The sequence below is a fragment of the Salvelinus namaycush genome, chromosome 1 (genome assembly GCF_016432855.1).
Source record: "Salvelinus namaycush isolate Seneca chromosome 1, SaNama_1.0, whole genome shotgun sequence".
In the NCBI taxonomy this organism is placed as follows: Eukaryota; Metazoa; Chordata; class Actinopteri; order Salmoniformes; family Salmonidae; genus Salvelinus; species Salvelinus namaycush.
This window is the reverse complement of record NC_052307.1, coordinates 40,279,339-40,291,379: the sequence shown is the minus strand read 5'-3', so window position 1 is coordinate 40,291,379 and position 12,041 is coordinate 40,279,339. Positions and strand designations below refer to the sequence as shown.

Sequence of the window (12,041 nt, the reverse complement as noted above, 5' to 3'; positions counted from 1 at the left end):
ATGTTTGGTATGGTATGTATTAATTTGTGGATGTCCATCATCGATTTCGTATCTGTTATGAATGACAATTTGTATGATATGTTACGAATTACAAGTTGCCTGATATGTTACAAATTGCAATTCGTTCAATATGTTACGAATTTGCAATACATATGATATGTTACGAATTCCAATTTGTTGTGGCTTAATGTTAGCTAAGTTAGATGGCTAGGTGGTTAACATTACTTAGGCTGGCGGTTAGGGTTACGGTTAGGGAAAGGGTTAGCTAACATGCTAAGTAGTTTCAGAATAGCTCAAAAGTAGCAAGTAGTTGCTAATTAGCTAAATTGCTAAAGTTGTCCGTGATGAGTATCGAACACAGAACTTTTGGGTTGCTAGACGTTCGTGTTATACGATCAGTAACCTTCTTTCTTATGTAACCATACCAAACTTAACATATCATACTAGAGGGGTTGAGTTAAATGCGGAAAACACATTTCATTTGAATACATTCAGTTGGACAACTGACTAGGTGCCCCCTTTCCCCTAATTTGACTGTTCTGTATTTTCATTTACTATGTTATGTCTAGTCTATAAGACCAGGCAGTGTTTTCTGTAAAAACCATTGTCCTACTGGACGAAGTGGCAACTTTGGTCGACTAATTCCTAAATCTCAAACATTATGTAACTCTTTGAAGGAGTATCTGGAGTTCCAGAAGGAGCGGAATAAAATGCTGGTCTCAAGCAGAACCAGCTTCTCCTAGAGTTCAGTTTCTGGAACGAGCCATCACCCAGACCGGACCGAACATATAAAAGATACATTCATACAAACTCAAGGTAAGTCCTGGCATGAACCAAATATACAAAATGAGCTCATACAAACTCAAGGTTAGTCACTGCCCTGTGTAATCATGTTTCATTCTATCTAGAACGTTAGTCCCTAGTTCCTCCAGAGACATGAAACATGATTATACCTGAGGAGACCCAGAGAAATATACAATCTATGGTCATAGAGAACATACCCAAGAAGATAAACATCAATCTTCAAACAGAACCCACAGATATGTTCATCCTGTGTATGTAATGCGTATGTAGGCCTGCCTCACACTCCATTGTTTACAGTACTGTGTGTTTGGATTGCAGAGCCTGACTGTCAATGAGTATGGTATGTGAATCTGATGCTGTTGCATTGTGTGTAAAGGCCACAGGTGGTTATGAATTTCAAATCTCTGTCTGTCTTCATTCTTTAGTATCATCATCTCTAATGATGTCATTGTTGTGTGTCTCTATTTCAGCCTGGAACAATGATTCGAATGAGGGAATCACTGGTAAGACTTTGATGAGACCTCAACTACTCTTTGTTTGAAATACAGGTGCAGTTTATCAAAATGCATGTAATTTATGTACACAATACCTAGCCAGTAAATGTTTCACTAGAATGTCAAATTTGTCCAATATTAACTGTATTTATTAATAATCTTGCTAAGGCACGGGCGATCAAATATAGACAGGAGAATGACGAGGCAGTTGGAGGGTTCTTCTCACAGGTAGGAGACCTGTATGAAGTTCATCATCTGTGGGGTGAGTAGGCAGGCTGATGATGGTAGTGGCAATGTATATAATATATCAAATCAATTGAAAAGAAAAGATTGTGCACATAGCTGGACTACTTTTCTTATTTACTGTAGATGGTTGATGAAGCAATGGACTCACATTTTCTCACATCATTCACATAAAAAATAAGAAAAGATGCTGTGCTTTATCATGACATTAAGTTATCAAAACTACTGACAGATATGTTCATCCTTATCCATGTGTACTAATATCTCTCTATGTCATTAGTTCATCTCTTAAGCTTATAAAGACCAGTCCAGAGACGAGCCCAAAAACTCTTTCTTGCTGAAGGAGGGATGGGTTCTTTCCTCAGAATTCTTTATTTTTTTTATTTCACCTTTAGTTAACCAGGTAGGCTAGTTGAGAACGAGTTCTCATTTACAACTGCGACCTGGCCAAGATAAAGCAAAGCAGTGCGACACAAACAACAACACAGAGTTACACATGGAATAAACAAACATACAGTCAATAATACAATGAGAAAGTCTATACAGTGTGTGCAAATGAGGTAGGATAAGGGGGGTGAGGAAATAAATAGGCCATAGTGGCGAAATTATTACAGTATGGCAAATTAAACACTGGGGTGATAGATGTGCAGAAGATGAGTGTGCAAGTAGCGGTACTGGGGTGCAAAGGAGCAAAATAAATAACAATATGGTGATGAGGTAGTTGGATGGGCTATTTACAGGTTGGCTATGTACAGGTGATCTGTGAGCTGCTCTGACAGCTGGTGCTTAAAGCTAATGAGGGAGATATGAGTCTCCAGCTTAAGTGATTTTTGCAGTTCGTTCCAGTCATTGGCAGCAGAGAACTGGAAGGAAAGGTGGCCAAAGTAGGAATTGGCTTTGGGGGTGACCAGTGAAATATACCTGCTGGAGCGTGTGCTACCGGTGGGTGCTGCTATGGTGATCAGTGAGCTGACATAAGGCGAGGCTTTACCTAGCAACGACTTATAGATGATGGAGGCTATTTTGATCGGTAGGATAGTGAGTTTTACTAGGGTATGTTTGGCAGCATGAGTGAAGGATGCTTTCTTGTGAAATAGAAAGCCGATTCTAGATTTCATTTTGGATTGGAGATGCTTAATGTGAGTCTGGAAGGAGAGTTTACAGTCTAACCAGACACCTAGGTATTTGTAGTTGTCCACGTATTCTAGGTCAGAACCGTCCAGAGTAGTGATGCTGGACGGGTGGGTAGGTGTGGGCAGCGATCGGTTGAAGAGCATGCATTTAGTTTTGCTTGCATTTAAGAGCAGTTGAAGGCCACGGAAGGAGAGGTGTATGGCATTGAAGCTCGTCTGGAGGTTAGTTAACACAGTGTCCAAAGAAGGGCCAGAAGTATACAGAATGGTGTCGTCTGCGTAGAGGTGGATCAGAGAATACAGAGAAAAGAGTCGGCCTGAGGATTGAACCCTGTGGCACCCCCATAGAGACTGCCAGAGGTCCAGACAACAGGCCCTCCGATTTGACACACTGAACTCTGTCAGAGAAGTAGTTGGTGAACCAGGCTAGGCAGTCATTTGAGAAACCAAGGCTGTTGAGTCTGCCGATAAGAATGTGGTGATTGACAGAGTCGAAAGCCTTGGCCAGGTTTATGAATACAGCTGTATTGTATCTTATCGATGGCGGTTATGATACCGTTTAGGACCTTGAGGGTGGCTGAGGTGCACCCATGACCAGGTATAGTGGGATTCGAAATGGTCGGTGATCTGTTTGTTAACTTGGCTTTCGAAGACCTTAGAAAGGCAGGGTAGGATAGATATAGGTCTGTAGCAGTTTGGGTCTAGAGTGTCTCCCCCTTTTAAGAGGGGGATGACCGCGGCAGCTTTCCAATCTTTGGGGATCTCAGACGATACGAAAGAGAGGTTGAACAAGCTAGTAATAGGGGTTGCAACAATTTCGGCGGATAATTTTAGGAAGAGAGGGTCCGGATAGTCTAGCCCTGCTGATTTGTAGGGGTCCAGGTTTTGCAGCTCTTTCAGAACATCAGCGATCTGGATTTGGATGAAGGAGAAATGGTGGAGGCTTGGGCAAGTTGCAGTGAGGGGTGCAGGGCTGTTGAACGGGGTAGGGGTAGCCAATTGGAAAGCGTAGCCAGCCGTAGAAAAATGCTTATTGAAATTCTCAATTATCGCAGATTTATCGGTGGTGACAGTGTTTCCTAGCCTCAGTGTAGTGGGCAGCTGGGAGGAGGTGCTCTTATTCTCCATGGACTTTACAGTGTCCCAGAACTTTTTGGAGTGAGTGCTACAGGATGTAAATTTCTGTTTGAAAAAGCTAGCCTTTGCTTTCCTAACTGCCTGTGTATATTGGTTCTTAAACTTTCCTGAAAAGTTGCATATCGTGGGGCTATTCGATGCTAATGCAGTACGCCACAGGATGTTTTTGTGCTGGTCAAGGGCAGTCGGGTCTGGAGTGAACCAAGGGCTATATCTGTTCCAGGTTCTACATTTTTGGAATGGGGCATGCTTATTTAAGATGGTGAGGAAAGCACTTTTAAAGAACAACCAGGCGCCCTCTACTGACGGAATGAGGTCAATATCCTTCCAGGATACACGGGCCAGGTCGATTAGAAAGGCCTGCTCGCTGAAGTGTTTTAGGGAGCGTTTGACAGTGATGAGGGGTGGTTGCTTGACCGCAGACCCATTACGGACGCAGGCAATAAGGTAGTGATTGCTGAGATCCTGGATGAAGACAGCAGAGGTGTATTTAGAGGGCAGGTTGGTTAGGATGATATCTAAGACGGTGCCCTTGTTTACGGATTTGGGGTTGTACTTGGTGGGTTCATTAATAATTTGTGTGAGATTGTTCTCAAGCTTAGATTGTAGGATGGCCGGGGTGTTAACCATGTCCCAGTTTAGGTTACCTAGCAGCACGAGCTCTGAAGATAGATGGGGGGAAATCAATTTGCATATGGTGTCCAGGGCACAGCTGGGGGCAGAATGTGGTCTATAGCAAGCGGCAACGGTAAGAGACTTGTTTCTGGAGAGGTGGATTTTTAAAAGTAGAAGCTCAAATTGTTTGGGCACAGACCTGGATAGTAAGACAGAACTCTGCAGGCTATCCCTGCAGTAGATTGCAACTCCGCCCCCTTTGGCAGTTCTATTTTGGGGAAAATGTTATAGCTAGGGATGGAAATGTCAGGGTTTTTGGTGGTCTTCCTAAGCCAGGATTCAGACACGACTAGGACATCCGGGTTGGCAGAGTGTGCTAGGGCAGTGAATAAAACAAACTTAGGGAGGAGGCTTCTAATGATAACATGCATGAATCCAAGGCTTTTTCTTTTACAGAAGTCAACAAATGAGAGTGTATGGGGAATGGGAGTGGAGCTAGGCACTGCAGGGCCTGGATTAACCTCCACATCACCAGAGGAACAGAGGAGGAGTAGAATAAGGGTACAGCTAAAGGCTAAAAGAATTGGTCGTCTAGTACTTTCAGAAGAACGAGTAAAAGGAGCAGATTTCTGGGCACAGTAGAATAGATTCAAGGCATAATATACAGACAGGGGTATGGTAGGATGTGAATACAGTGGGGGTAAACCTGTGCATAGGGTGACGATGAAAGAGATATTGTCTCTAGAAATATCATTTAAACCAGGTGATGTCACTGCATGTGTGGGAGGTGGAACTAAAGTGTTAACTAAGGCTTATTGAGCAGGGGTAGAGGCTCTACAGTGAAATAAGGCAATAATTACTCACCAAAACAGCAATGGACAAGGCATGTTGACGTTAGGGAGAGGCATGCGTAGCCGAGTGATCATAGGAGTCCAGTGAGGGGTTTCAGGCAGCTAGCGGGCCGGGGTTGGCAAGCTAGCAGAAGGGCCTTTGAGGGACATCGCGACGGAAGAAAGTCTGCTGTGGCCCCCTCGTGCTTTTACGTCAGCAGACGTAACAGCACGAGACAGCTAGCGGGCCGCGGCTAGCAGGCTAGCGGATGGGCATTCAGGGGACGTCGCGACGGAGGAGCCAGTTGAGAGACCCCCTCGGGCGAATCACGTTGGTAGTCCAGTCGTGATGGTTAGGTGGGGGTCCAGGCCAGTCGGCAAAATAGGTATTGAACCCAAGGAGTGGCTGATGGACCTCTACGGCTAGCCGGGAGATGGGCCTTGCAGATGGGCCTAGCAAGGCTAGCTCCAGGCTAATTGGTTCTTGCTTCGGGACAGAGACGTTAGCCAGGAGTGGCCACTCGGATAGCAGCTAGCTAGCTGCGGTGATCCAGGAGGGGGGGTTCAGAGCTTGCAGTAGGAATCCGGAGATATGGAGAAAAATAAGTCTGATTTGCTCTGGTTTGAGTCGCGCTGTGCAGACTGGCGAGAGTTGTCCGGGCTAAAGGTAGCTGATGACCGCTAGCAGTGGCTAGCTGACTACTAGCTAGTAGCTAGTTAGCTGGCTAGCTTCTGTTGGAATGACAGGCTTGTGGGCAGTTAGTAAGTTAGTATTAACGTTAGTCATGTAGGGCATACATGTAAATTGCTTCCGTCTGTTAGGATTAGGGTTGCAAAGCTACCGGTAATTTACCAAAGTTAACATGATCTAGGTAATCTATGGCAATCTATGGTCACTTTGTATTGTATTTTAATAACTTTTAATAAAATGTATTCATATATAGTATAACAATGTTTATATCTGTGTCCATATTGTCCATTCATTTCTAGTAGATAGACCATATGGTTCAAGAGAAAATAGCATAATTAATGAAAAAAGCATCTAATCAATAATGGCATTATTTTATCTATAACTCTGCCACTAGTTTGGCCCCAAAACATTTACAACGAAGACATACGGACATAGTAAAATCAATAGAAGTGTATAAAACAAATAAAGGACATTTCATGCTGAAACCCTCATATTAAACACCAGTGATATTCACTAAATTGTGATGTTTTATAGCTTTGTCATTCAATTTTTTATTTTAATATCATCTTATTAGATTGCTTTATATACTGTATATATTACATGTGATAAGCCACACAGGGCCAGAGATAATTACAGACATCTGTGATCATTTGAGGTACGCAAAAAGGCCACTAGATGCCATCTGATAAGATTCCATATATTCCTTGAAAGTTATCAAAATGATGGCAATTTACTGGTAAACTTAGAAAGTTTCCAGTAATATACCCTCCCTTTGCAACCCTAGTTAGGATAGACCAGAAATAAATGCATGCTTCAGATCAGACTGTGACTGACTGTGACCTCTGATCATCATTTCAGACCCTTTTATTTCATGATCATGTAATACTTTGTCTTGACATATAGAGTATAGGATGCAAATGTCTTGTAAAGACAGACATAGCTTGATGTTAAGTCAAGGGGTATGAATACTTTCTGAAGGCACTGTACACACACACACACTTTCACACTCAACACATATGCTGCTGTAGGAGGACTGGCTCATTGTAATGGTTGTAATGGAATAAATGGAACGGAGTCAAACATGTGGTTTCCATGTGTTTGATACCATTCCATTCATAAAATTCCAGCCATTACAATAAGCCCATTTGAACATGGATTATTAGTGGTTATGTAATATGTTTTTATTGATTGTGTGTTTTGTCTTGTGATAAATTATTTAATGTTCATCTATTGATCAACATTTGTTATGCATATTATTTGACCTGTGAATTTATTAAATATATGGAAACATGCTTTTGCAGTGATGGTATTGCAGACCCTGCCCCAGTATCTGTGCATTGGAGATGTGGATATGAGATGCCTCCTCTCTAATGCCCAGGAAGCTCTGATTCAAACTCCCATTAAACAGCTCTGCAAGCGTTATAATGTCAAAATACATTTGTTACTCACAAAATATGGAGTTTCGCTGAGCAAATATCTTCATTTGCTCCCGTTAAGGCCTGTATGTACGTAAATAAAAATGTAGAAGGAACTGAAAAAATGACTATTCTGCACCTCCAGTCACTCATTGCTGCCACACACAGGTTGGAAGTCTACAACAGCTCAATACATTGGAAGTGCCAAAGAGGCATTTTTATGGTTGCTTCTACATTTTTATTTAGACCTTTTTTGGAAATACATCAGAGGTAACGGGAGTAAATGAAAGTTCAGCGAAACTCAATATTTGTTGAGTAAAGAACATATTTTGACATTGTAACGCTTGCAGAGCTGTCTAATGGAGAGCTGTCTAACGGGAGTTTGAATCGGAGCTTCCATCTCACTCATTGTCAACATCTCAAACACACTGGGGGATGCAGACCCGAAGTTGCAAGCACTGTTCACTGTTCTAGAATTGTAAATGTTTTGGGGTTATGGATGTGATAAATAGGCTACTATGAATATCAGATAGGCCTATATTATATCTGTCACGTTTATTCATTTTATAATATATTAGCTTCCTCTGTAGCTTTAAGACCAGGGGGGCGTGTTATTATATGAGGCCGTGTCTTTTATTTGAATATAGAGTAGTTGAGTTGAGTGGAGTCGGATTGCGTAGCATGTTTTTCTCTGTATCGGTGACTGACTGATGCAAGACACAGTCCAACTAAACTGCGGGCGTTTGTAATCCAAGGGAATGAAATAACATAGACAACATTAATTCATTAACTTTTTATTGGATCGTGTCTGGAACTAGAAAACCATTCAGACAGATTCAGGCAGGATTGCGCTATTCAGAACCATGGACTTGCACATTCTGGATCACAGACTGCGAGTGACCAGCATTTGCAAAAATGGGTTGGTGAATTTCACTCACCCACTGATCAAACTCATATTTCTGCGGAAAAGAACAAGGTAAGATTATTTGTGTGAAGAGATCTGTTCATTTGAAGCCGTCCGCGATCCCAAAACGTGCAAAAAAGTATAATTAAAAAAACATTGCCAGGTCGCTGTTGATGGCAGACTAGCCCTTGATCATGACTGTGCCATTAGGCTACATTAAACACAAGGGTCACTGGAAGAAGGCGTCTTCTGTAGGATAAGTTTCGTGATCCCTGACGCTCGGTCTGAACATTCATATACATGGCTTGCGGTACGGTTTTTGCAAACATAAGGACCTAATCTTCCATATCAGCGATGTATATATTTTAAAGGTATCATTTATACACACCTTGATATGGCCAGGTGGGATCACTAACCCTGTCTCCTTTCATGTTACAGCGCTTGTTTATAGAAGACAAGAGGGTCCTAACACCTGTGTGTGAATTTAACTCTGGAAGTGTACTATAGTTTAATCGGATGGAGGCACCCATATCTGTATAGATCTGTGTTACACTTTACTGTAGCAGTTTTAACTTTTTTTTAGTTGAAGGATTCTTTATTGCAGATGAAAGATAAGGGCCATATGTTTCGAAAGCCTTTTCACATGCGATAATTAACGTTTCAAAACGTTAAGACACAACGGCAGGATTGTAGTTCACATCAGGCAGTCCTGGGCTAAGGTAATGGCTGAGAACTGTAGGGAGAAAGCAAAATGCCGCCTAGAGTTTTCGAGAGGTAATGGCAGACGTTCTAGCTTGGACCTGTGTGAAGCTAGCCACAATAAGGATTAGCCACAAGAGTGGAATTTCTGTTCTCCTTCAAAATAAAAGTCCCATTGAAAGTGACTAAAACGTATACAAGTAAAATTGTATTGGTCACATACACATATTTAGCAGATGGTATTGCGTGTGTAGCGAAATGCTTGTGTTCCTAGCTCCAACAGTGCAATAGTATCTAGGGTTGCAAAGGGGAGGAAACTTTCCGGTAAATTTCCTGAAATTTTCCATGGGACATTAAGCCTGGTAATTTGGGTAATTTTGCTTAAATTCATCTAAAAAGTTAGCTTATAACAGTGAACCTTTTTGTGGGATACACAAGGCAATTCTTGGTCTTGTGGCATATTTTGGTTAAACTATCCCCAATTCAATGGAATTGCAACCCTCTTGCATGCACAGTGCACTCTTCCATCACATGTACAGCTGATTCTCAAGATCTTGCACACTAATGAGATGCTATTGAGCCCACACTACCACAGTGTCTGAGCCAAGGACTACTAGCTTTCTGGTAAGTAAAAAAAAAATATATATATAATTTTTTTTTTATAATACTGGGTGGGGTGAATATATTTTATATGACATACAGGATTTTTTTGTTAACTAGTAAATAGTAGCCTACAGCAAAGTGTGTTTAAATCATTTCTGACATGTTAACAATTTAGTTCGTTTTCTAGTTCGTTTTTGCTACGATGTGTGTTTTAGCTTGCATGAGCCTGCTAACTGAGTGTTAATTCACCTGTTTCCATACATGTTTCATTTAAAACATTTATCTTACAAAGGAGTTGTTTAACCTAACTGCTTAACTATTTCTGTACATGGATTTGTATTTAAAAAAACATTTTACTATTTTTTTTCTAATCTTTACAGGAAAATGCCACGAGCACTATCTGATGTGTGGAGACATTTCACTGCAGCTAATGTAGAAGGAAAAGCTGTGTACATTTGCAAATACTGTGCCAAATCATATGTGAAGAATGCAACAAAGATGCAGAATCATCTGGCCAAGTGCATAAAGTTCCCTCAGCGTTCACAACAAGCATCCTCTGACAAAAGTCCCTTTATTTCTATTTGAGGTGAAAATGATGAATCGGACACCTTATCGATAGCAACAGCTCATGGTCTTCCTGGAATCAGAAGTTTGTTTGACTCAATGGAGGAACGTAGTCAGAGAAATTCTGATGAATGTCTTGCTCGAGCTGTGTATGCAGCTAGTTCACCTCTGATGCTCACAGGCAATGTGTATTAGAAGACATTTCTGAATGTTCGTCGCCCAGCATACACCCCTCCAACCAGACATGCTTTATCTACTCATTTGCTGGATGTGGAGTTCAACAGAGTTCAAGTGAAGGTCAAGCAAATCATAGAGAAAGCAGACTGTATTGCAATCATCTCTGATGGGTGGTCGAATGTTTGGGGGCAAGGAATGATTAACTACATCATCTCCACCCCTCAACCAGTATTCTACAAGAGCACAGACACATGGGACAACAGACACACCGGTCTCTATGTTGCAGATGAGCTGAAGGCAGTCATCAATGACCCTGGACCACAGAAGGTATTTGCGCTGGTGACAGACAATGCTGCGAACATGACGGCTGCTTGGTCTAAAGTGGAGGAGTCCTACCCTCACATCAAACCCATTGGCTGTACTGCTCATGCATTGAATCTGCTCCTCAAGGACATCGTGGCACTGAAAACAATGGATACGCTCTACAAGAGAGCCAAGGAAATGATTAGGTATGTAAAGGGTCATCAAGTTATAGCAACAATCTACCTCACCAAGCAAAGTGAGAAGAATAAGAGCACCACATTGAAGCTGTCCAGCAACACCCGTTGTGGTGGTGTTGTCATCATGTTTGACAGTCACTTGGAGGGGAAGGAGTCTCCAAGAAATGGCCATATCAGTCTGCCGATATGGACAGCACCATCAAGCGGATTCTCCTGGATGATGTATTTTGGGAGAGAGTAGTAAGCAGCCTGAAACTCCTGAAACCTATAGCAGTAGCCATTGCACAGATTGAGGTAGACAATGCCATCCTGTCTGATGTTCAGACTCTGCTTGCAGATGTAAGAGAGGAAATCCGTACTGTCCTGCCCACTTCACTGTTGCTCCAAGCAGAGGAAACTGCAGTTCTGAAAAACATCCAAAAGCGTGAAGACTTCTGCCTGAAAGCCCATACATGCCGCAGTATACATGTTGGACCACAAGTATGCTGGCAAGAGCATCCTGTCTGGTGTAGAGATCAACAAGGCCTATGGTGTCATCACTACCGTGTCTCGCCACCTTGGCCTGGATGAGGGCAAGGTTCTTGGCAGTCTGGCAAAGTACACTTCCAAGCAAGGGCTTTGGGATGGAGATGCAATATGGCAGTCGTGCCAACATATCTCATCAGCCACCTGGTGGAAGGGACTTAGTGGATCTGAGGCTCTTTCCCCTGTTGCCTCCATCATCCTCCAAATCCCACCAACATCAGCCGCCTCAGAGCGCAACTGGTCTTTGTTTGGGAACACATACACCAAAGTGTGTAACAGGCTGATCAATACAAAGGTTGAAACATTGGAGGCCATCCGGACAAATTTGAGGCTTTTTGAGCCAGACAACGAGCTTTCCTCAACAAGGTTGGAAAGTGACAGTGAAGATGAGGTCTCAGAGTCTGATGTTCAAGAGGTGGACATTGAGGAGGTCCAGGGAGAAGACATGGAAGCCTGAGAGGAAAACAACCAAAGCTTTAGTTTCTAGACTATCATTTTACAGATGTACGTTGAAAATGTTTTTTGGAGATGCGATGGATAATTGGGGATCATTCAATATTCTCTTTTGTTGTTCAGTGAAATCATCATCCCTGTTAACTCATTTAATTAAAGTTCATTTCATAACTGAATTGTTTTTTTTATTTCTATTGGAAGGATTTAATCATTTGCAATTATGTCTACTTATGATAAGGTAAAACGTTTGTTTC

The 12,041-nt window shown here is 42.1% G+C and overlaps 1 protein-coding gene across 4 annotated transcripts in view; it reads left to right on the top strand.

Moving 5' to 3' along the window:
- The first annotated feature begins 8,029 nt into the window (after nucleotides 1–8,029).
- Nucleotides 8,030–12,041, top strand: part of LOC120043805 (cytosolic arginine sensor for mTORC1 subunit 1-like) — a 37,468-nt gene continuing 33,456 nt past the window's right edge. For all 4 annotated transcript variants that reach the window (XR_005476515.1, XR_005476516.1, XM_038988418.1 and 1 more), the window contains exon 1: nucleotides 8,030–8,338. Coding sequence is in view for 2 of the 4 variants with exons in the window: in XM_038988418.1 (XP_038844346.1) it covers nucleotides 8,226–8,338 (113 nt within the window). In the remaining 2 variants the exon portion in view is untranslated. The remainder of the gene's footprint in view (nucleotides 8,339–12,041) is intronic.